Here is a 25,435-nt window from a genome sequence, read left to right as displayed (position 1 = left end):
GCAGAGATGCGGCTTTACAATTTAGATACAGTACCAGTGATTTGGCAAGAAAGAAGAAGCTAACGTACAATCCAAAATAAAATGTTCACGAATTAAATGAATATATGCGAGTATCCGAGCACATGAGAATAGAAAACACGAAGCAGGGAATGGTGGTTTCTATCATCAAGCCATCACGGTAATGTCATTGATCATCTACAGCAATGAATGCTCTACCCATCTCGGCATATCTAGTAAAGTTAAACATGCAGCAACTGAGAAATTGACCAACGTAACAAGTCCGCGAATTGACACGTTAAAATATACAGGAAATTTACATCAAACCAAGCAACTGTAGCAACTAACTAAATATATGCTCATCCCTATTTTGAATTTGGGAGGCCTATTTGTTTCTACCAATCATAGGCTGGCCACCACCCTTTGGACTCGGCATGCTGGTAGACCTGTTGATCTTGCTTCCGGCGCCAAAACTCTTCACGTCGATCAGGTCTCCAAACAAATTGTCCGGCATGTAATATGGTCTGGCTGCTGCCACTGGAATTTCTTTTGGCCGCTGATTTCCGTTCATCCGAGCATCTGTAGCCATGTTCGAACCAGTGTATGTTTGAGAAATAGAAGAGTTGTAACTTTGCACCGGTTTTGGTGCTGGAGATGGAACAAGTTGCATTGATGGAGCGGCATATGGTTTTGATGTAGTTGGATAGGTAGCTGCAGGGACAACAGAAGCAGCAGGAGGGTTTGGCGTTTGGTATGTCGCAGGCTGGAAAGGATTAGTTGAATTGGCACTCGCAGGCATAGCCCATGGTGGTGCCGGATAGCTAGTCACATATTGCTGGGGTTGAGTCACATATTGCTGGGGTTGAGTTGGATATGCTCCTGGCTGTGCAACAGGTCCCGTTTGGGCCCATGGTGCAACATAGTTATTGTAAGGAGCATATCCCTGGTTTGTTGGATAAGCCTGGTTGTTGGCAGGGTAATTTGCCCCATTTGCCACAGCAGGCTGATAGCTCGGCAGTGTTTCTGGTCCATTTGATGTGACACTCGGCTGACTCCCATTTTGGATCTGAGTTGAAGAATCTGCAGATGATTCAGGAGGACTGTACAAGGTGAGGCTGAGAAGGTCAATCATATCCTGCTCCTTCGTCCTGGTTCCACTAACAGAAGATGTGTCGAGAGGTACTATTGCATTGCTCGCAACCGAAGAAACTTCAGAAAGTGCTGGATCAACAGGTACCAGAGCCTGATCACCAGCACTGGATGATGCCTCATCACTGGATATCACAGATTTGTTTTTCCTGCAAATACATATAAAATGATCAATAGTTAAAACCGCAAACAATTACAGTAAGTATAGACTGTCTGAAGCCTTTTGCAGGCCACTAGGTACCTTCGTGCTATTTGAGCAAACTCATCATCTTCATCCTCTTCAACTTGAGCCTTATTATCATGTGTAATTGGTGTAGATGGCTCAGGATTTGGATCCTCTCTGCGTAGTTCAGTACTTGGTGTTTCAACTGGTAATGGAGAACCAGAAGCAATGGCATCATGTTTTGTGAGTACACTCTGTAAGCGATCATTTAATTCTAGTCCTTGCTTTAGCAGCTCCTCATCCCTGACAACAAGATGCACAAAAAATTCATATATTATTTTTATTGATACATTAAATGTCTACACCAGCATGTAGCATTAGACATCATAAATTGCAACGATGAAACCATGCTTATTCATAAATTAGGTTATGCAGTACATTAAGAACAAGGTAATGTAGCTTTGTATAATCTGAGAGGGATAAGCGTACCCTGTGGAACTGACAAACTGCATGAGCTTTTGTTGATTTGAACGACATTGATTTACAAGATCTGTAATAATTTCATCTTTAACTGCCATGCGATCAGCAGGGTTCAAAGCATTCACCATATCACACAGCAGTTCCGTTGCATTTCTAATATTATTGAAGCCCTCAAAGCTGAACAGCAAAATAGAAAAAAGGGTTATATCCATAACAGTAGTAATAAAAGAAAAGTCTACACTTGGGACAGTCAAATAAGCCAATGCTTCATAAGAGTTTTACCTCAATGTTTCAGCATCAGATGTGATTCTCTCATTTAGACTTCCAGAAGGATATCTAGGTGAACCATACACCTGATGTGTTGCAGGAGGAGTAAATATTGGAGGAGCATCTACAGGACGTCGTGGGAACATTACTCCTGCCCTCTGTAAAACATTTTGCCACAAGAACATACAATAAGGGCTAGTAAAATAATAATTCATTAAAATGTGGGAATTATCTATCACTAGTGCATGTTTTAACTCCAAATTAATTTAGGAGAAGAATACTCCATCTCCATGACATAGAAACTATCTGCACATGAGACCGAATTGGGATTGGATGCATACCTTTAGTTCAATGTATGACCAGTAGTACTGTGGATATTTGCCACCAGGCCCACCAAATGCCTCTTGCCATGAATCCAGAAGTAACAATGCCTTATCCCTCACTTGCATATCGTGCTGAAATATTTTATAAAAAAAGATATAAGCAGAAATATAGCATCATGTTTCTCCATTGTTTAAGAGAAAAGAAAATGTAAATGAATAGTAAATACAAGGCTACAACAGATCCACAAAGTACAAGAGGCTTAGCATCAATCTTATGATCTGTAGAAACACAAAATGCAACCTCTAGCAGTTCACATAGTACCAGTCAGAACTCAGAAGGTTACTTGAAAGAAGAATTACGGTTTTGCCTAAAACACAAATTAACATGAATGAGAGATCTCCATGAATGAAGGGGAGCCTTGGCGCAGTGGTAAAGCTGCTGCCTTGTGACCATGAGGCCACGGGTTCGAGTCCTGGAAACAGCCTCTTGCAGAAATGCAGGGAAAGGCTGCGTACAAAAGACCCAAGTGGTCGGACCCTTCCCCTGACCCTGCGCAAGCGGGAGCTACATGCACTGGGGCTGCCCTTTACAAATTAACATGAATAAGTTTCTAGTGAAAAGGAAATAGATACCCATACTGAACCCATAAAAAAGCGAGGAAAAGATGACTTGAGATGGGCAGACCAATTTTCGTGCTGTAAAGACTGATCAACCAAATAACAATAGGATATTGCAACTTTAGCAGCTCTGCTGTTCATTATTCTATCATTAGCAAACACAGAAGCAGGCAATGGTTAGCCTTTGAGGCCAATTTGAAATCTGATAATTATTTAGAGTACAAAATAAAATGCAAGCATATGCTTACAACCTGAAATGAATTTTGCGAAACTATTAAACCAAAGAGGATGGTACCCCCCCCCCCCCCCCCCCCCACCCCCACCAACAAAAAAAAAAGACCTGACCAAACATAGTTAAAACTTGCCTACACAATGTTTTTTTTTGCAATGGTTATATCTCATAAAGTTCAAAATACATATGAAAAATGTTTATGCATATACCATACCACTGGAAATAGTTTAGCTAATTTTGTGAAACTTTTTTAAAAATGGCAAACATCCTTCAACATTCAACTATTCTTGTTTCTCTTTGCGACATAATAATAGTGATAATAGGAGAGAGGATGATGGAAATACCCTCTTCTGGACAATTTTAACCATCTCTTGTAAAACATGCTGATCAACAACTTCAAAATGAACATATTCACCACAGTTCTTCATCATTGTCTCCAATAACTGCAGAAATTCAACAGGTGGTGTGAACAGTTAAAAATATTTCATGCGCAGAAAATATATTTCTAATCCCACACCAAATATTACAGAAACATTATTTATCATGAGATTGATTATAGTGCGCACCGTCAAAGTAAAGAATTGAACTTTTGGGTCCTTATGCTGCAATCGCTTCTTCACAGCCTTTACCACATCCTTTGTTTGCCTGATTCAGAGTGATAATATATGAGTTCTCAGCCAGGAAAATCAGAAGTGCAAAGTGATTCTGTGTATGTCTCCAGACTGTGACGTCTAAACAGAATAGTTTAGCTTGTTTGGATTTTGTAGGCTTCTATTAAAAACCTATAATAAAAAATAAATCATGTACAAAAATGCAAACCCACGCAATATGATTGTAAATAAATGCCTGATTACAAAATGGTAACTAACCAATACCCCCTGTTACCCTGAACAACAACTACAATGAAGTTGGAACTGAAAGTTACAAAGAGCACTGTTGTCAACTGCTAAGGTACCAAAACAAGAGTTGAGGTTCCCAAGGGTGGCATCATCATTGAGTAAAACCGTAAAAGCCATCATACTTCTTGACCACTAATCAAAACTACCACCAGGCTTCATCTTTCCCATTTGCTGTAAAGGAAAGCAAGGTCTTGAACTTGCCACTAAAACAGTAACACATCATGATGAGACCCCAAGCTCTACACAATTTGCGGTACAAGTTCCGTGATGATCGATAGATAAATTCGGTGGACGCATACAGGACTCCACCTAAGCTCAAGCTGCAGTTAAGCTTTTCTCAATATATATGCCACTTGCCAGTTGCCACCCAATGATAATAAAGTTGGCACGCAAAGTTCTCTGCTTGGTGCATATAGCAACAAAAAAGAAAGCAACCGAGAGCCACAGACTGGTTACTTCCCAGAAATCATGTTAACTACTAGTCTCTAGCCAATCCTCAAATCGCCCCAAATTTTTTTAACCAAAGACTCGCTGAAGCGATCGGGTCAACGGCCCCAAACCAAAACCCCAACCAGAGGAGCTCCACGAGCAGTGCGAACCGCGGGGCAACGGAATTTGCAAAGCCGCGCCGCCGTTAGTGCCCGCACAGGGAGAACCCCAACCACGCTTCGAAATTCCCCACACAAAGCAAGCAACCTGACAACCACGCCGACGCGCGGACCCCACGAGCGAGAAGGACATCAGGATAGCAAGCGAGGGAGAGAGAGGATGGCGATCGCTCACCAGCGGTCGGCGTTGAGGGTGTCGCAGATTTCGAGGTTGACGGCCCAGTCGGGCCCCTGCAGCAGGTGGCTCGTGGCCTTGTCCACCCGCGACGCCGCCGGCAGCCGCGCCGGTGGCGTGCCCGTCACCACCGGGTACATCACCCACCCCTCCTCAGCCGCCTCTCGCCGCGGAGCAAGGCAAGGCAAGGGCGCAAGGCTGGCTGGCTGGATGCCTCCCGATTCCGGCGCTTCGCGGTGGGGCTCGGGAGTCGTGCGCGGTACGGCGCTCTAGAAATTCGTCGTCAATGCGCACGCGAAGAGGAACGGAGAACGGGGAGATAATACGAGGGGCAGGGCAGGTGGGCTAGGAACCGGAACCGGAGGAAGGAAAGCAGAGAAAGCAAGGGCGAGGGCGAGGAGGCCCGCCGTGGGCTTATCGACTTCTGAGTCGGCGACGCGCGTGGATGACGTGCGGGTCCGGGACCCGCGTGGCAGCGAGAAGGCTCTGTTGGGTTGTTGCCTTGTCGGGATGGAAAGAATTGTAAAAGGTAGAGGTCTTGCCGGTTTGGGTTTATTATCCGTTGACGGCTGGCCGTTAGTACTTGCGTCACCATTTGGTCCAGGGATTTGTCTCTTGTTTCTTGTCATCTACTAGAACTTACCCTGGAGGCCTGGATCATGGTTTAACCACAGCCCTTCAAATTCAGGAGTTCCTGGGGATTTTTATCCAAAGGTTTGCTTGGAAAAAGAAAGATTGACACATCAACCATCTTCGTGCCTTTAATTCATAGAAATATAAGGTTTTTTTAGACCAAGGAAAGGCATGGCATGTTCAATTGCCATTATTTGCAACGCTGCAACTGCGCTCGGACCGTTGCTTTCCATCCACTACTGCTCTCTCACGCTCGCAACGACAGCAACTCCGACAAATGAGTGCAACCCAGATAATCTCTTCGCTCACAAATAGTTTAAAAACACAACTTGATATGTACATTTCCTTGATATTTATAAAACATAGTAAAAGCATATTTTTCTTTAACAGCATGTTTTGACACAAATCTAGTTGGAACATTTTCAAATACAGAATTTCAAATTAATATACAACAACAGGTTGATGGAAGGGCTTAAGACAATCTCGAAATGTCACTTATTTTGTTTCGGAAAAAAATAATGACCGTATCAAACACAAAAAGTTCAAAGTATGTAATAGTTGTCTAACACATTTGATGAGTTCATACGAAGTCTGATCGACCGCGTTCGGCTGGTACACTTCCAGCTTGTTTCAGCTTATTCTCTCTCACAGAACACTATTGAATCATTCAAAACCATCCGAAAATTACTGTACACTGCACCAGCCGAACACTTTAGCTTGTCAGAACGGTTCGAAGATGGATCCCCATGTTCCAGCAGGAAATGGGAGTGCAAGTGGAGGATTTCGCCAATCGGCTGGAGGTAGAAGCCACATTGCCGTCGCGAATCATGTGGAACATTTAGAGGGAGTCGTCATCAAGGTCGAGGTCGTCATTGGTTGTTCGGCGTTTGGACTCTCTAGCGGTTGCGGTTTTGGCTCGGTATGAAGCTGTGGCTGTTGATTGTAGTCATGTGACGTTGAGTGATGCGACTTATCTAAGGTTGCCTTAAGGCTTTGTTTTGTGAGGCGGGCGTGCCTAAACACAGTACTTCAATTGTTATGTTTTTTGAAATATTAAACCGGGGGAAACCTTCTTTCTAAAAAAGTCTGATGATCTTACATTAGTGGGCTGTAACATATTTCATGGGATATAATGTAAGTACTCACTGTGATATAGGAGTACGTATGTTTCTTGTGTGTTTACAGCCGGACCATAATTTTTTGTAGTACTTTCATGCTTGGCGTATAGTTTGTTATTGTCGATTAGGCATGGTAAATTTATGGTGCCATTACGTATGGTTTGTTGATCGATCGAGACGGTAGATTAAAGTTAACTATATATATATATATATATATAGGACGAGGCTAAAATGCACCGGGTGTATTCTGTGAAGCGAGTGTACCCGACACGCGAGCGCGAGGTAAGTCTACGCTCATACATGCAAAACTAAATGGAGACAACCAACTACGTGATGCCACCTAACAACTCAACCCACCCACCAGGAAGCATACATGTAGAGAATCTTTTGTTGATTCCAAACGAAAAAATGCGATATCTTCTAAACCATATATCCGATTTTAGTTATGTTTGAAGTAGGCTGTTGAAAAAAAATGCTTAACAAAACGAGATCCATGAAGGCTGCATTTGATGAAGTTTTTTTTTTCAAATACGTAATTGCAATATGTTGTACTATGAGTTGCAAGCACCTCTACAACACAATTGCAACTTGGTTGTAGCGTTAGCACTGGTTGCAATGAAGGCTGTATTTGATGAAGTTTTTTTTTCAAATACGTAATTGCAATATGTTGTACTATGAGTTGCAAGCACTTCTATAACACAATTGCAACTTGGTTGTAGCGTATTTAGCACTGGTTGCAATGAATGCTGTATTTGATTAAGTTTTTTTTTCAAATACGTAATTGCAATATGTTGTACTATGAGTTGCAAGCACTTCTACAACACAATTGCAACTTGGTTGTAGCGTATTTAGCACCGGTTGCAATTAATTATAATCTAGTGTAACCTTGTTACTTCTGGTTGCAATTATTCACTACTTAGTTGCAACCTAGTTATTATTCTGATTGTAACCAGGTATGATTGCATCTCCTACTGAATAGAAATACAACCAGTTAGTACTCAATTGCAGCTAGCAAGTACTCACTTGCAACCTAGTTGGTAGATGCACCTGTCCAGTTGCAACCCCAGTTAGTACTGGTTGCAACTAGTTACTACACAATTACTACTGGTTGCAACAAGTTACTATCCGATTACAAACCAATTACTACTGATTGCAACTAGTTACTACTCAATTGCAACACAGTTGCTACTCAGATATGATTGCAACTCAGAATTGTAACTTGGCGTGATTATAGTGACCAGGTGTATATAATACACAGAGTTATAACTAGTTGCAACTAGGTGGTAGACAGAGTTGCAATCGGTAGTAAATTGACATGTAACTCGTTTAAAGGATAAAAAATATATCCATATTGGATCTAGTTTTGCTCAGAATATTTTTTTGAGTCGGATGTAACAAACGGTTTGTCACTCGGGGTTATGGTTTAGGAGAAAATTTATTTCAAAGATTCGAACCAACACAAAATTCCATATATGCATGTATTTATTTAGGCGCGCTGGTTGCTCAAAGTTGGTGCGCCCGCCGTCCTGGGTGCATTCTATATATAGGATGTACCCAGATGTATTATAACAAAACAGTATATATATATATATATATATATATATATATATATATATATATATATATATATATATACTCCCTCCGTATACAAATTTAAAGTCGTTCTGGGCGACGCTACATCCATGCAAAAGGAAGTCGTTCTGGCTTGAGGGGCTGGTTTTGGACGCGTTTGCCCCTGGCGACGCTTTGTTCTGCGCGCCCGCTGGTTCTCCGTTCGATGCCCAGCACGCTCGCCGCCCGCTTCGTTAATACGGAGTACTCCCAGCACGCTCGCCGCCCGCTTCGTCGCTCGCGTCAAGGCAGTAAACACGCGCCGCCCTCGCGCAGGTGCTGCTCGCCTTCGCCCTCGCTTTCTCACGCTCGTCCGCGGCTTAGTGTTTAGGTTTGCCATGGAGTTCGGCGGCGCAGGTGGTGCTCGTCGTGGAGTCTGGCGGCACGGGTGCGGAGGAGTCGCAGGAGATCGCGCTGGAGTCGCTGCGGAGGTCATCACGCCGGAGTCGCTGGAGGTCATCCCGCCGGAGTCGCAGGAACCGGAGGAGGTCGTCACGCCGGACTTGGAGATGGAGGTGGTGCCGGACTCGCAGATGGAGGCGGTGCCGGACTCCATCACGCCGGAGTTGCAGATGGCGCCCGACTCCATCACGCTGAACTCCATCGCGACGGTGGCGGAGGCCAAGGAGGCCGAGTCCATCACGACGGACTCCATGCCGGACTTGCAGATGGCGCCCGACTCCATCGCGACGGACTCCATCGTGCCGGATTCCTTGCCACCGGGCGCTTTTCTTTGCGGTCGCTGCGGTCTTGTCCATGAGGACCGCGAAGCATGGAATCGTGCACACTCGCGGTTCAGGCCATGCCGTCGCTGCGGTCTCGTCCACGCGGACTACATGAGTGACGCCATTGCCGGCCGCGTCGAGGTGGACTGCGACCTTTTCATCGAGCATTACGGTTGGTTGCTGCCGAGAAAGGATGATGCCAAAGCATTGGTAAGATATGGTTTGATTGTTACATGCAGCAAGAGTAGCACAGGCTAAATTTAGTTCTAATTAATTGTTACAAGAGAATGACTCTACTACTTAAGCTAACTAGCACCATTCTAATTTTTTCATGCAGCAAGAGTAGCCTCAGCTTCATGTAGCAATGATGGATCACAAGGGATGCAAGTTGGCAGACGTTCTTCTCTTTCCAATGTTTCTTTTTTCATGTGAGGTATCTTGAAGTTGTTGCAACCTTTCTTCTTCATAGCTTCCATCAAAACACCTTGTAGTGTTAGAAATATTCGGTTTGCTTTGCGGCTCGAGTACTCCATGAATGCCTACAAAACAAGTGTGCAAGAAATGAATGAATGGGCAAATTTGTTGTGGAAGAAAACATTGAAACATGTGTGAACAATTTGGGCAAATTACCTCTTGCACGGCTGGAACTAGAGCCTCTATTGTTTTTGCATTCTTCTTATATTGAATTGCTTGTATAGCTCGAAAAAACCCAAGTCAAGAATGTTGAAATCCGGAGAGTTTGGTGGTTGACATATTAGGCGAATATCGAATCCTCCTAGCTTAGCAGCCTCACAAAAATCCGGATCATCCAATTTCAAGTGGGAAGGTGCATTGTCCTGTTGAATGAAGATTGGTTTGCCCACATCCTCTCTTGGCCACTTAGCTCGAATGGCAGGCAACACTTGGTTGATCATAAAATCTCTGATCACTTCTCTAGTGATCGAAGTAATGGGCTTCATAACCATGTCTCCACGGACACGGCCGGTTCTCTCATTACCTCTCTGAGCTGGTTCATAATGAACAAGTGGAAAACAACCAATCCTACCATCAAAAATACAATTCCCATCCCTAAACCTTGGCCGAGCGCAAACACACAAGAACATGAGCCTAGGGATGTAGTTCTTATTCTTACAAGTCTGATGGGGATCATCTTCTTCGGGTAGCAAATAATAGCTTTCAGATTTTTGAGATAGGTAGAACCATTTCTCATCAATGAACACAAAGTCAAAAAACTCCTTGAACCTTGGATCATCAAGCAATTCCCTATTAACCATGTCAACACACCACTGTAACCTAGACCTCTTGTTAGCTTGAGTGAGATATGGTTTGATGCTACTAGAGTGGCGCCTAATCAATCCTTTTTTCAAGTACCTTTGAATTTTCCATTTGCTCATGTTTAGTTTGGCGCACACATCCTCTATAGTCATTCTTTCCTTTAGAGGAATGTTACGCAATGCTTCTAAATCAACAGGAATTGCTTTACGGCCAACTCTACCCTTCTTTAGACTAGAAATCACAATCGGAACATTGCTTTTAAGCTGTGTTTTACCTCGTTTCCAAACACGCTGAACTGACCGAATGTGAAGGCCAAATTGAGCAGCAACAAATGCAGTATCTTTCTTGTGTAGTGTACCATTATTGCTTCTAGTCAACAAAGCTTGGTAAACTTGTTGTCGGAGCTTTTCAGTCATATCTTTCCTCCGGTTGGGTTCTTGCTCTTGTTCTTGCACGATGGGGTTGTCCCCAGCAGGTTCTGTTAAAAGAAAACAAGCATTAGTTGTCGGCAACATGTTCTGTTTATAGTGAAAAAAACAAGAACTCTTGGTCGGCAACATGTTCTATTTATAGTGAAAAAAACAAACACATTCTTCTACTAGTCACGGCATGTTCTATTTATAGTGAAAAAACAAGCACTATTGTTCGGCAACATGTTCTATTTATAGTGAGAAAAACAAGCACATTCATCTATTTGTCACGGCATGTGCATAATAGTAATAGCCATGGCATGTGCATATTGTAAATAATATGGAAAAAATAACGTACCATCGAGATTTTGTAGATAATTGAAATCGACTGCACCAAATTCATCTAGCGGCAAGTTTAAATCAAATCCTGTAACAATAGTCCTTTTGATATGAGAAACGATTGAGAGGAAGAGATAGCACGGTAGAAAATGGACAAGAGACGAACAAGTAATACCGTTGTCATGTTCCAACGGAGGGTCGTTGAGATCAAATGCAACGTCGCCGTCGTCATCGTCTTCTAATCGAACGTTGAGATCAAACGCAGGAAGGAAATTAGCCATTGTGCCGTAGAGTGGAAGAAGTAGATGAACAAGAGCTAAGCCATGTCGTATAGGATAGCAACAAGCTAAGAAGCAGGCAAGCTAGCTAGGCGTGCAAGGAAGAAGCTAGGCGTGCAAGTAGTAGATGCAAGCGTCGGACTCCAAGCGTCGAAGCGTCTTAAATAGAATAAGCAGGACTCCAAGCGTTGTACTCGTGCGCGCCAGAATTGAAATGCCGTGAGCGCCAACGAAGCAAACGCGAAAAAAATAGCAGCAAACAAAGAAAACGAGAGCGGCAGCGGCCAAAATCGAAGATAACGCGCCCAAACCAGCCTACCGACGCGCCAAACCATCCCACCCGCACGTTCACAGTGCCATGCAATTTTTCCACAGACCCATGCAAAATCTTGTTAAAACAAAAAAAACACCAGCCAAGGGAGTCGAACCCTGCCCGCAAGCCTCAAGTCCCACCCACCTGACCAGTCCAGCTACGAATCGTTCTCGTCTAGGAGTCACCCACAGACGTATTTAATAAGGGTAAACATGAAAAAATACCACTTAATTAATGACACCTTGGTAAGCACAATCATATCCTAAACGACTTTTATTTCCTATATAGAGAGAGTATATATATATATATATATATATATATATATATATATATATATATATATATATATATATATATATATATATATATATATATATATATATATATATAGTGTATTATAGCAAAACAGTATATCTCTCTCTCGTAACAAACCAAACAAGCACGTATTATTAGCTAGCTTTGAAGAGCCGTAGAGGCTTGGGAGGAGCATCACGCGTTTAGTTAGCCCCAGCCTGTCCGTCCGCCCTCCCAACGCGGTCACGCAATTCCAAGCTTCCATCCAGCGCATGCCCAGCCACCCAAGAGATTCCCTGCTCCCGTCGCTAACCCGCGGCAAAGCTTCGGTCTGGATAACGCCGCACAGACACATAGCAGAAGCTGCGCGGACACCCGTCACCCGCATCTCATTCTCTAATCCCATCCGTTAGCTAACCGTCGGCCTGGGTGTAGCAGCCTGCTTGGGAATGATTGACTAATCAAACAAAATCAGAGAGGCACGTCATGTTTTGTTGCTTCCTGTGAAGGGCAGGGCAGGGCAGGCAGAGAGGGAGAGAGAGCCAGCCAGCCACGCGGCAACGCCGTTGACCTTTTGTCTGCTTGCCTGCGAAGTTGCGATGGAGTCGCGCGCCTCGTTGGCTGGGAGCATTATCACGATGGGGGAATTGATGGAAGGAGGGAGGGGGTCAAGGGGTTGCTTTCGGCCGCACGGCGGCATCCGAAGAATCAACAGACAGGGCCCACTCTCGCCGCCAACGCTGAACGAGATATCTTGTGCGGCTGGTCTCTTTGCTTTTTGGGTCAAAATCTCGGACAGGGGCTCATCAGTCATCGCACATGTTTCTCAAAACAAAACAAAAAACAGTCATCGCACATAAGTCATGAAAATCTATAGTATTCACAACTGCAACTCCAGGTCTCCAAGCCTGCTGTTCTCTTATGGGCCGGCAGGTAAAGGCCCAGGCCCATCAACATTTCTCATCATTCGGTAGGACATAAGGCTTTCCACTCTCAAAAAAAAGTACGTACATAAGGCATTCCTGGACATGTACCTTAAATACCCCTGAGGGTCAATACAATCAATAGCAGATCATTGTGGTTTCCGTACATGATCATAGAAAAGCTCGCCACCCCTTCCAAATGGTTAAGTCGTCACAAATATGAGAAATGATTTGGCGTGCCGATGAGTGTCTCTCGTTTATGAAGATTGTGCTATTTCTAGCATCCCACAAGCGCCATAGTATAGTTAGAAGGATGGATGGCCAAGTGGCTAGATCATTCCCAAGAGCAGATGGCGGAGACTAGTTGTTGATGTCGTCGGCAGACGCTAGAGAGGACAGACCAATGCGCAACTCCATAGTTCCCTGCTGAGACAACAGCCGAAGAAGACTTGATGTCTATCTTCCACGGGGTGACTGCATCGGCAACAAATACCATCGTCGAGGACATGTTTTGTAGCAGGTTCTCCTTGGTGCTTAGGCAGTCCTTGAAGTACAGCCACGCGAAGATCTTCTCCTTGTTCGACACTTTAGTTCGCTAGATCTATTTTTTAGATAACGGAACAAATGTCCTCGGTTCGCTAGATCCATAGTAAATGGAAGCCTTGTATATTAGGAGGGATCCAGTGCGTCGTAAGCGTCACGAGATCATAAGGGCTTGCACGTCGCTCATACACACCAGATGTCAAGCTCATCCCAGAGGCGGACCTACAGGCAAGGGTAATGTCGGGTGGTCGCACTACTGGAGACGGCCTCTTTGCCGAGGGCTTCTAGGTTTGCCGAGGGCTAGATCTCGAGCCCTCGGTAAAGGGGGTCTTTGCCGAGGGCCAGCCCCAGGAGCCCTCGGCAAACCCAGAAGCCCTCGGCAAAGAAATGGCCCTCGGCAAAATAAATCTTTGCCAAGGGGGCCCTCGGCAAATTGGCCCTCGGCAAATATGGCCGGATGCGTCACGGCGGCCACTGGCGTCAGTCTTTGCCGAGTATCCGTCGTCAGGCACTCGGCAAAGATTTTTTATTTTTATTTTTAAATATTCTTTGCCGAGGGCCATTGGCCAGGACCTCAGCAAAGATTTTTTATTTTTTTAAATATTCTTTGCCGAGGGCTATTGGCCAGGCCCTCGGCAAAGACCCTCTTTGCTGAGGGCCAGGCTAGACCCTCGGCAAAGAGTTTTTATTTTTTTAAATATTCTTTGCCGAGGGCCTAGATCCAGGGCCCTCGGCAAAGATTTTTATTTTTTTTAAATATTCTTTGCCGAGGGCCATTGGCCAGGCCCTCGGCAAAGACCCCCTTTGCCGAGGGCCAGGCTAGGCCCTCGGCAAAGATTTTTTTTTGGTTTTTTGAACTCAGTTTTTTTGTGGTGCTATAATACATTATTTAAAACTCAATTTTAAAATTTGGGCTAAATTTGACTTTTTTTGATATATTTCCCTAATTTATTTCTTTTCGTTGATTTTTTTTTCGAATATTTCAAATTTGAACTGCAGGTGGATGGAATAATGCAATTTAGTGATTCGAAAAATGTTATTCATGGTATTTGGTGTATGTTGAGTCCCTATCCACGAACGCGCATCAAATTTCGGGCATCTTCTTCATGTAACACGACGAGGAACTTGTCGAAAAAGTGTTTTTAAATTATATAAAATCCATACGAAGTCCGAAAATCATGAAACTTGTCGAGGTGTCATGTTATCGCATGTGTAGGCTGTGGTAAAAATTTGAGAAGGTTTCGAGCAAGTTGTGACATCGGATGCCTAAAACCCAGACATCTCCACATGTGATCATAGGTTTTAGGCATCCGACGTCACAACTTGCTCGAAACCTTCTCAAATTTTTACCACAGCCTACACATACGATAACATGACACCTCAACAAGTTTCATGATTTTCAGACTTCATATGGATTTTATATAATTTAAAAACACTTTTCCGACAAGTTCCTCGTCATGTTACGTGAAGAAGATGCCTAAAATTTGATGCGAGTTCGTGGATAGGGACTCAACATACACCAAATACCATGAATAATATTTTTTGAATCACTAAATTGCATTATTCCATCCACCTGCAGTTCAAATTTGAAATATTCGAAAAAATCAATGAAAAGAAATAAATTAGGGAAATATATCAAAAAGTCAAATTTGACCCAAATTTTAAAATTGAGTTTTAAATAATGTATTATAGCACCACAAAAAAACTGGGTTAAAAAAACAAAAAAAAACCTTTGTCGAGGGCCTAGCCTGGCCCTCGGCAAAGGGGGTCTTTGCCGAGGGCCTGGCCAATGGCCCTCGGCAAAGAATATTTAAAAAAAAAATCTTTGCCGAGGGCCCTGGATCTAGGCCCTCGGCAAAGGGCCCAACCCTAAATCGGCCAGCGGCACAAATTCCCCGCCCACAGAACACCATTACGGTGCTGCGCGCCCCGCCATCGCTGCTCGCCCCGCGCGGCCCGCCGCAGCGCGCCCGGCCGCCCCACGCGCCCCGCCGCCCACCACCGCGCCGCTCTGCGCGCCCCGCCACCGCAGCGCGCCCGGCCACCCCCCGCACCCCGCCGCCCCACGCCCCGGCGCCCCGCGTGCCCCGCCGCCCCACCACCGCGTCGCCCCTGCGCGCCGCTCCAGCGTCGCCCCTGCGCGCCCCCCCGCGCCGGCCTTCCCGCCGTCCCGGCCGGCCCTCCGGCAGCCCCCCGCACCAGCCTTCCCGCCCCCCGCGCCGGCCTCCCCGCCCCAACACCAGCCCCTAGGCCGCCCCCGTCGCCGGCTGCTATTGGAGGGGAGGAGACAGAGGGTGAAGTAGGAGGAAGAAGAGAAGGAGAAGAGGAGAAGGAGGAAGGGGAAGAGAAGGAGAAGAAGAGGAAAAGGAGAGAAGATGGAGAAGAAGGGGAAGAAGGAGAGGAGGAGGAGAAAGAGAAGAAGGGAAGATGAGAAGCGGAGAAGAGAGAAGGAAAGAGGAGTACTCCAACGCCGCTCGACCTCGCCGGAGAAGAAAGTGACCCCCGCACCGCGATGCCCGACTCCACCGCAACCCTAGGTAAAACTCTCGTTGTCGGCCTTCGTGCCGTATGTGGTTGTGTGGGCCTTCGTGCCGTAAATTGATATGAGGGCCTTCGTGCCGTTGTGGTTGTCGGCCTTCGTGCCATTGTGAATGTCGGCCATCCTATCGTTTTTTGTAGGTTTTGGAAACCTCCCCGTGCAGGGGAGGTGCTGCCAAAATTTTGAACAAACAATAACCTATTGCCTTTTTATGCAGGAGAAGAGCACGTCGGAGGGGACCCAGAGGACCCCGATCGTCTTCGTCGGCGTCGCGATTCTGCCTACACTGCGTCGACTCGCCACTACCCCGCTAGCCTAACTTCACCGACACCCTAGGTATAAATAACCTCTTTTTCTACATGTCTGTCGTAGCCCGCGCGTAACCTAGTTAGGCGTCTCCCGTCCGAAAGAGATCGATCGTAGGTATGCGGATCTTTGCATATCTGCGACCGTATCTGTTTCGGATTGTCCACGTTTTTTGGATAGCATGCGGATGCATAGATGGGTTAGTTTCCATGGTCCGCTCCAGTCTGAGATGGAGTTTTGGCATCACCTCCCTATTGTTCTCCGGATACACACTCTCCCTGGCAGGACATGTATCGGGAGAACAACGGGAAGGTGCTGCCGAAATTCTATCTTGGAGAGGAGCGGAGCCTAGAAACTGACCTCATCTACGCATCCGCGGGTGGGATTAGGACCTATCCTCATCTATTCGACATTAGGAACACCGCGTAGATGCAATTGATGGTCACAATACTCTATGATGTAAATGTTAAAGGATGGAGGACCGTCAGTGGATGTACACGGGCTGGAGAAGCAGGAGTGACTATGACTATGAATGGGTGAAGGGGACAGATCGTTTCTTGAAACATGCATTTGGCCCAGGAGCAGGAGGACATTCTCTAGTTTGGTGTCCCTGCAGCAAATGTGACAACATGAGAAAGGTAGACGAGAAGACCATGGGTAGACATCTTATGTTCAATGGTTATACGCCTGGCTACCAGCAGTGGATCTACCATGGTGAAGCTGATCATATAAGAGCGGAGGTGGTGAGAGCACGCCTCGAGGCTTTTGATGATGATGCCGGGGTAGCAGACATGCTAGATGACGCCCACCAAGCTCACTTCGCTGAACGACGTGAGAAGGAGGAGATGGAGGAATCCGCAAAGGACTTCTACAAAATGTTGCACTCGGCACAGAAACCCCTTCACGAGCGTACAACGATTTCTCAGCTGGATGCGGTTGGACGCGTAATGGGGTTGAAGGCCGAGTTAAACCTGAGTCGAGAAGGCTTTGATAAGATGTTGGCCGTGTTTGGCACCATGCTACTAGAGAAGCACACTTTGCCGACGAACTTGTATGAGGCAGAGAAACTCCTTCGTATGCTTAAGATGCCGTATGACAAGATATATATTTGTCCGAAGGGGTGCGTCCTATTTAGGAAAGAATACAAGGACGCAAATTACTGTCCGAAGTGTAAATCCTCTAGGTACCTGGAGGTAGACTCTGGTGATGGTCAGAAAAAGCAGCTTCCGACCCCCGCGAGAGTGCTACGGCACCTTCCTTTCCTGCCGAGGATCCAACGGCTATTCATGATCGAGGAATCTGTGAAACAGATGACATGGCACAAAGATGGCAAACTATACAATCCTAGGAAGATGGTACATCCGTCTGATGCTGAAGCATGGACGTACTTCAATGACAAACATCGTGACAAAGCAGCTGAGGCCCATAATGTACGTGTCGCGCTGGCAACAGATGGGTTCAATCCTTATGGAATGATGGCTGCCCCATACACATGCTGGCCCATTTTTGTTATCCCCCTCAATCTCCCTCCTAGCATCTCCTTTCAATGGCAGAACGTATTCTTGTCGTTGATAATTCCTGGACACCCGGGGAGTAATATGGGTGTGTTCATGGAGCCTGTGATTGATGAATTGATCCATGCTTGGGAGAAGGGGGTATGGACATACGACTGAGCTACAAAGACAAGCTTTAAAATGCACGTTTGGTACCACTACTCCCTACATGACTTCCTGGCGTATGGGTTATTTGCCGCCTGGTGTGTTCACGGGAAGTTCCCATGCCCAATATGCAAGGAAGCTGTGAGGTTCATTTGGTTGAAGAAGGGTGGCAAGTATTTGTAACACCTCTGGTGTTTTGACCTAGCACTAAAACTTGACATGTCATCATATGCATTGCAAAGCATTCATAAAGTAGAAAATTTTGAATGCATTCACTAAATAAGCTTTATTTCATAAGTTGTTATGTTATGTGATGTAATGTGATCCAAAACTCTAAATAAAGATCATGACCACAAGGGTCAAATTTCATGTGATCATGTGAGACCATGTGTCAATTGACTCAAATAACCCTAATGGGCCATGTTAATGGTCAAAAAGCATAGTTAAGTAAAAAGGTAAACAAATCAAATGTGAATTCAAATTGAAATCATAAAAGTCCTTTTTGCCCCTTCTGTCTATTTCAAAATCCATTTGGAATTTGGGGGTGTGACAAAAAGTAAAGTTGAAGCTTATTTTATAAGGGATCAACTTTGGTATTCAAAGTTTTTAAAGTTTACATATAAAATTTGGAGTAATTTTGAAATGATTCAAATGCACCCCAAATTCAAATTTCAAAATGGAGGCATAATTTGAAAATGTTCATTTAAGCAAAGTTGTAGAACTTGAAATGTTGGACAACTTTTATTTTTGGAGATTTTCAACTTCTTTAGAGAATTTGGGAGTAATTTGTAAAATGAACTCAGTGGCAATTCTGTAAATATTTCAAAAATCCGTTTACAGCAGGGCGCCATCGCCTGCTCGCCACCGAGCTGCTGCCGCCGACCGTCTTCACCGCTTCCTCGCACGGTGACACGTTTTTGTCTCCGTGGCGACCTCGTTCGGGAGCTGGCGAAGCTGGACGCACCTTCTCCTTCGTTAAATAGGAGCACCCGCCGCCGTCGTTCTTCTTTTCCTCCCATCTGCTCACCGCCGGTGACCTTGCCGTGCCTGCAAAATTCATCCTCACCGTAGCACCTCGTGTCAATTATGTTTGCTGACATCTCTGCCTTGACCTGTCGCTCCTTCCAGGCCTGCTCGCCTTGTCTCTAGCAGTCCAGCGCCACCGCACGACGTCTTCTTCCTCGAAGCCGGCCGAAGCACCGCCACCACCGACCTCACCGTGGCCAGGACACTCCAATCCATCTCTACCTTTAGCAAGCACACCGTCGTGTTCGCGGTGAGCTCCTGAGCGTGATGCTCTCTCCGTTTTAGTCTCTACCGTGTTGTAGCCGGTATTGTGCCGTGCGCCGCCGTGTCTGCGCCACCATGGCCGCCATGGCCGGCGTAGAGCTTCCTCTGGTGTGCCTGCTACTGTTCTGAGGGTTGAGATAGGTTCATGGGGTGTTGTAGATCATGATGGTGCTGTCCACCTCGCCGGAGTCTCACCGTCGGCGCGTTTTGGCCGACCGGAGCCGGCAGCGCCGCCGTGTCCTATTTTGTGTCGCTGACAAGCGGGTCCTAGCTGTCAGTGAGAGAAGAGGGAGAGAACAGTGAGATTTTGTATTTTCTGGATTTTGAATAGTGCAGAAACTTTGGAAATTCATAGAAAATAATTACAGCTCTAGAAATTCTGAAAATTTGTGTGTAGCTTCTATACATGTTCTATTATAGGTTTAAAAATATGAAACTAGAAATTTGAATAAATTTTTAATGTTCAAAAATTCAGTCAATTAATTAATAAATGTAATTTCCATAATTTTTGTAGGCCACTGTATAACTTCAAAAATTATGAAATTTGTTTTGGTACACTAATTGTCATGAGGAAGCTTACATAAAATTTTGAGGTCATTTGGAACAAGTTCGTTTTGGGCTTATTTCCAAATTAATTCAAAAAAATGAATAAAAGCAAACCCTAAGTGTTAGGTTAGAGTTTGATTTTTGTTTTGGTCATGTTTTGTGACCAGTAGGGTTTCAAGATCAATTTGGTCAAGTCACTTAGGTCATAAGCCCTAGGTCATTAAAGTGTTGGTTAGAGTTTAGTTAATGAGTGATTTCATTCATTAAGGGTAGAACTTTGGAGTGAAACTTTGGGATAGTTCTTTAGAAGCATGTAGGGTTTCTTAGTAAACATTTTTGTGTGGTCCTTGATGGTAGAATTGTAAGTTGGTTTTGTTGGCTTGCAACTGTACCGTGAAGGAAAGTTGTACTCAAGGTGTTATTATATTTCATGCACCATGAAAGCATCATGTTTACATTATCATCATGTTGAAGCATATGTTATTATTTCGTGTAGAATCTGAGAGTGAACCGATCCTAGTTGAGCAAGTTGTGGAAGAATCCCTGGTTGTCTTGGGATTCGATATTTGTGATACTGATCTGGAACCCGAGATCGTCAATGAAGGCAAGCCCCGGTTTATGCATTAAACCATTACCTTGTTTACTTTGAAAAGTTTATCACCTATGTTACCTATTGCATTAAGTTGATTATTTCAAATGTTCACCTACTTGATGCATTGCCTACCTTGTTAATTGTTTACCATCCTTGAAGATGATTTCATTTACAAAGGCGTAGAATGCTTAGTATGCTTTATGGTAGGCTTTCAAAGTAAAAGTTTCGATACAATCAAAGATGGCATCCTGGCCAAAGAAAGAAAGAAGGTAGAATGAACTAGAGACTAGTCAGGTGACTTATCTTGAATATTGGGTAATGTTGCCGACTATGTCGCTTAAAGGCCACTCATTGTGGATCTTCTGAATGAGACACTTTATAGTACTGGTCACATACTCCGGTAAGCCTACTTCGGCTAATCCGATACTAAGACGAATGCCCATGCACTGGGAGTGGAGAGATGGCGGGAGTAGTGTGTACCCTTGTGGCTAGAATGTGGCCGGATTGGAGGTGTGCTGTGGTCCTGGGTGGCGTGGAGATGGCTTAGTATAGGAGGATCCAGTAGCGTGGTTGATGTATGCAAGATTAAGTTCTACATATGTCGTGTGATAAGGAATCCCCAGCTGGGACTTGAATCAATTCAAATTGCCAGGTGCTCCATGGATATGGAGACTTGTTTCATTACAGAAGCAATGCAGGACTGGTGAATTACTAAAATTTGAGAAAAGGAATGGAATGAAAAGGATTGGAACATGGGATATGAACACTTAGTTTGAGATAATGAACCAAGAAGACTTAGGGGAAAAACTTGAAAATAGGATCAAGAATAGTAAGCTTTTGGCAAAGAACTTTTGAATCTTGCTACATCCTTACCTTGCCCCAACACCTGCATCTCTAAAGTCTTTCACCCCCTTTTACGTCGGGTCAGTCTTGTTGAGTACTTTTGTACTCAGGGTTTGTTAACCCTTGTTGCAGGTGAGTCGCATGCGCAGGCTTGTTTTGGTCCCTGCTGCATGTCAGTGTTTGAAGTCGATGACGATGAGGAATGATGAATGGCCTTTGGACAAGGCACTAGTTTGTATGAAAATAATGTTAATGTAATATTATCCCGCTACTATGGTTGTATGACACTTATGGTTTTGTAAGTTTGAAACAACTAGGTTTGTAATATTAAAACTTAAATCTTCCGCTTTATAATCTCGATATGTATATTGAAAACTGTTGTAATCTGCAATTGTCTATGATTGGGATCCTGTTCGAAAAGATTCATGGATGATTTGGGTTTCCTGAGGACACCCGATAGACCTGTTAAGTTGTTGGGAACTTGTGTACGCTATCAGAGGTCTGTTGAGACAACGATAGATGCACGTGGGCCTGATTTCTTAGGAGGTTCTGCCACAGCTGGTATCAGAGCAGGTCCTATCTAAGATCATTGTAGGTTACTTTGGAAAACCTTCAAATTGATTTGGATCAAAGAAAGTAAACTTGATATTTTAAAGTTCAAATTTCTTTCTTCTTACCTCTGATCTAGCCTCAATCCTATCTTATTTGAAAGTTCGTGGCGGATAATATGATTAGGTTTGTCCTATGTATTAAAAATCTAGTACCTTTGATTATATAAATCTTTTGTACCTAGATTCGTAAGATTGATTCATGCATCATGCTTGAACACCTTGCATAATAATTCCCCTTAAAAGTGGTTGGGTAAGTAATGTCAATCCCATTCTTGCTAACCTCCATTATCCTCAAGCTATTCTTATAGTCCTACCCTAACTTCTACAGGCTATGGCAAAGACCAAGATAACCGCACGCAAGTCCACCTGGACCTCACGGAGTCCCTCATCACCAGTTGGCACCGCGAAACCATGAGCTTGGTGAAGGAAGTTCTAGGACCTTAGGAGATGAAGGATCTTCAAGCAATCCCACCAACATCGAGAACCTTACCATGGAGCTCAACACTCTTCGTCGAGCTCATGCCAAAGATCAAGAGAAGCTAGGCAGAAATGTGAAGGGCCATCACCATGACCACCGAGCTGCGGAATGAAGCCTAGGACACGAGAGGATGCGGCCAACGAACGCATCCATGAGTTGGAGTTCTACGTAGAAGACCTGGAGATGGACAATGCCATTCTTCATGAGAATGTCCACATGATGTATGCTCAACTTCATCCTCCTCATGGGGATGGTGAAGTTATAGATGAAGAAATGATTGTAGATCCAGGAGAAGTCCAGGATGAAGAAGAGGAGGAGGACCCTGAGGAATTAGTGTACTTCTCAGATGAAGATGAGGTTCCATCCGGTATGGACACAGACGCCGATGACTGAGAGCTTGGAGTAGTAATAGTTCCTTTACTGCTTTTCTAGTAAACCAGGGTTGTCTTGTGGGATACAAGACATGTAATATAAATAAGTAACCCTTTGTAGCATGAAACCTTTTAACTGCTTTCAATAAATAATAATGTAAATAAACGTGTCTCTCTAACAGATGCCTCATCCTATCACCCGAGCTGGTGCAAGTACCTCGCAAGACCATGATGATATCCCAAATCCTCCACCAATGCCTCCGACTATGGCAGATGCCATAGCCGCACTCATCAATGCAACGGCAGAGAATGCTAGGTTGTTAAGGGAATTGGCTCAGAACCAACAGGCACCACACCCTAATCAGTGGCCGCCGTAATAATGGAAATGACGAGTCAACCTATATTGATTTTACTGACACACGTCCGCCTATGTTCTCTAAGGCAGAAGAGCCTTTAGAAGCTGATCGATTGGCTCCAGACAATGGAGCAAAAGTTTGAGCTGATTCACTGTACCGAGATTTAGAAACCAAGGTTTGCGGCACAGCAACTCCGAGGAGCTAGCTGGTGCCTGGTGGGCAAATTTGGTAGCTGTATAGCCCGCTAGGTCACCAAATCACCTGGATGGAGTTTAAGGATGCCTTCAGGGCACACTATATTCCAGATGGTGTGATGACCATGAAGTTAGAAGAGTTTTTGGCTCTTAAGCAAGGGGAGCACCCGAGTGATGCACTATATTGGGCGCTTCAATCACCTGTCACAGTATGCTATAGAGTATGTGAATACTGACAGGAAGAAGAAGAATCATTTCCTAAGAGGCCTGAACACCAAACTTCAGACCATGATGGCAACTTGTGGCAACGCAACTTATCATGAGACAGTCAACATTGCTATCGCCTTCAGAGGAGAATTACCGCCGACACAAGGAGGCGAAGAAAAAGAGAGTATCTTGCTTCCGGATCATCAAGTGGAAAGCGTCAAAAGATGGTCTACCATCCTCAGAATCATGGCCGTGCGCCATTCCGCCCACAACAAAGCCAAAGCAGGCAACAAATCTTTATTCGCCCTGCAATTAATACGCCTTATCCTCATCAAGCACCGCAGCAGCAAAATAATACAAATAATGCAAACCGCACTGCTACTCCCTAGAATCACAATTATCCATGTTATAATTGTGGTAAACCCGGACACTTTTCCCGAGAATGTCCGTATCCCAGGAAGAGTAATCCTAATGCACCTAAAGCCCCTGTTACTCAAGCTCAGAATCAGTACAAGGGCAATGCTCAGAACAGTCAGAAGGGTCAGGCTGAGAAGAAAACTGGAAGGGTCTTCTATACTCAGGTGGAATCTATTCTAGAAGGAGAACCAGTAATGATTGGTATGTTTCCCATTGCTAAGCATCCTGCAATTACCTTATTTGATTCTGGTGCATCCCATACATTCATCAATCATACATTTGTTGTGAAGCATGGGATAACTATTGGGGAAACAAAAGAACCATATCATATACAGTCGCCCGGGGGACGAATCTGTACAAGGGAGATAGTTCAGCATGTACCTATTGATTTGGGAGGATATGAGTTCCCTACCAACATGCTGATATTAAAGGATCAAGATATAGATGTGATCCTTGGTATGAACTGGTTAACTCAACACGGGGCTGTCATAGATGTCATGCGTAGAACCATAAGGGTAAATGTACCTGACTAGCAAAACCCAACTTCTCATCCAACTTCCCTTTCCTAAGAGTATGGTTGGAACAGTCTGTGCAACTACTGTTGAAGAAGCCGAGAAAATTCGGTGGTATGTGAATTTACGGATGTCTTTCCCGATGATCTAGCATGGTCTGCCACCAGACCGAGATGTAGAGTTTAGAATTGATCTGAAACCAGGAACGGCACCTGTGTCCAGAAGAGCATATAGGATGCCACCCAAAGAACTAGCAGAATTAAAAATCCAACTACAAGAGTTGTTAGACAAGGGTTTCATTCAACCCAGTTCATCACCTTGGGGATGCCCTGCTATCTTCGTGAAGAAAAAGGACCAAACCTTAAGGTTATGTATTGACTATCGGCCGTTAAATGAAGTCACCATAAAGAACAAATACCCCTTACCCCGAATTGATTTGCTTTTTGATCAACTTGCGGGAGCTAAGGTGTTCTCGAAGATAGACTTGAGATCAGGCTATCACCAGATTAAGATCAGACGGGAAGATGTGCCGAAGACAGCGTTTACTACCCGATATGGTCTATATGAGTATTTAGTCATGTCTTTTGGGCTGACCAATGCCCCGGCTCATTTCATGTACCTGATGAACTCAGTTTTCATGCCCGAGTTGGATAAGTTTGTAGTGGTGTTCATTGATGACATTCTTATCTATTCTAAGAGCAAAGAGGAACATGCGGAACATCTCCGCATTGTTCTACAACGATTAAGAGACCACAAATTATATGCCAAATTCAGTAAATGTGCATTCTGGTTAGAGGAAGTACAATTTCTGGGTCATGTGTTATCTGCTGAAGGTATAGCTGTTGATCCGAGCAAGGTAGAAGAAGTCCTTAACTGGAGAGCACCTACCACTGTTCATCAAGTTCGTAGTTTTCTAGGGTTGGCAGGTTATTATCGTCGGTTCATCCCTGACTTCTCCAGAATTGCGAAGCCGATTACTGAACTGCTGAAAAATCAAACTAAGTTTGTATGGTCAACAGAATGTGAGAAGGCCTTTCAAACATTAAAGAAGTTGCTGACAACTGCACCAGTATTAGCACAACCTGATATCGAGAGGCCGTTTGATATCTATTGTGATGCATCTGGAATTGGTATTGGCTGTG

The 25,435-nt window shown here is 44.5% G+C and overlaps 1 protein-coding gene and 1 long non-coding RNA gene across 2 annotated transcripts; both read right to left on the bottom strand.

Moving 5' to 3' along the window:
* Positions 1 to 140: 140 nt before the first annotated feature.
* On the bottom strand, positions 141 to 5,287 carry LOC136518568 (TOM1-like protein 6). The gene is made up of 8 exons (XM_066512238.1): positions 4,912 to 5,287; positions 3,796 to 3,874; positions 3,574 to 3,672; positions 2,398 to 2,511; positions 2,072 to 2,214; positions 1,799 to 1,966; positions 1,388 to 1,612; positions 141 to 1,295 (listed from the first exon to the last, which is right to left on the bottom strand). The coding sequence occupies exons 1-8, from the start codon at positions 5,049 to 5,051 to the stop codon at positions 383 to 385; spliced, it is 1,881 nt and encodes a 626-aa protein (XP_066368335.1). The 5' UTR covers positions 5,052 to 5,287; the 3' UTR covers positions 141 to 382.
* Positions 5,288 to 10,681: 5,394 nt separating this feature from the next.
* Positions 10,682 to 11,567, bottom strand: LOC136516345 (uncharacterized). The gene is made up of 3 exons (XR_010774003.1): positions 11,198 to 11,567; positions 11,042 to 11,110; positions 10,682 to 10,751 (listed from the first exon to the last, which is right to left on the bottom strand). It is a non-coding gene; the product is annotated as an uncharacterized lncRNA (long non-coding RNA).
* Positions 11,568 to 25,435: the final 13,868 nt, after the last annotated feature.

Source organism: Miscanthus floridulus, chromosome 17 (assembly GCF_019320115.1).
Source record: "Miscanthus floridulus cultivar M001 chromosome 17, ASM1932011v1, whole genome shotgun sequence".
NCBI classification, from domain to species: Eukaryota; Viridiplantae; Streptophyta; class Magnoliopsida; order Poales; family Poaceae; genus Miscanthus; species Miscanthus floridulus.
This window is presented reverse-complemented; position numbering and strand designations above follow the sequence as displayed.

What these genes read in the sequence shown, in the direction of transcription:
- LOC136518568 (XM_066512238.1), bottom strand. Translation starts at nt 5,051, where the DNA reads ATGTACCCGGTGGTGACGGGCACGCCACCGGCGCGGCTGCCGGCGGCG. An exon ending in ACCCTCAACGCCGACCGCTG is followed by an intron (nt 3,875 to 4,911) that starts GTGAGCGATCGC and finishes ACTCTGAATCAG; the next exon opens with GCAAACAAAGGATGTGGTAA. An exon ending in TTAAAATTGTCCAGAAGAGG is followed by an intron (nt 2,512 to 3,573) that starts GTATTTCCATCA and finishes AAAATATTTCAG; the next exon opens with CACGATATGCAAGTGAGGGA.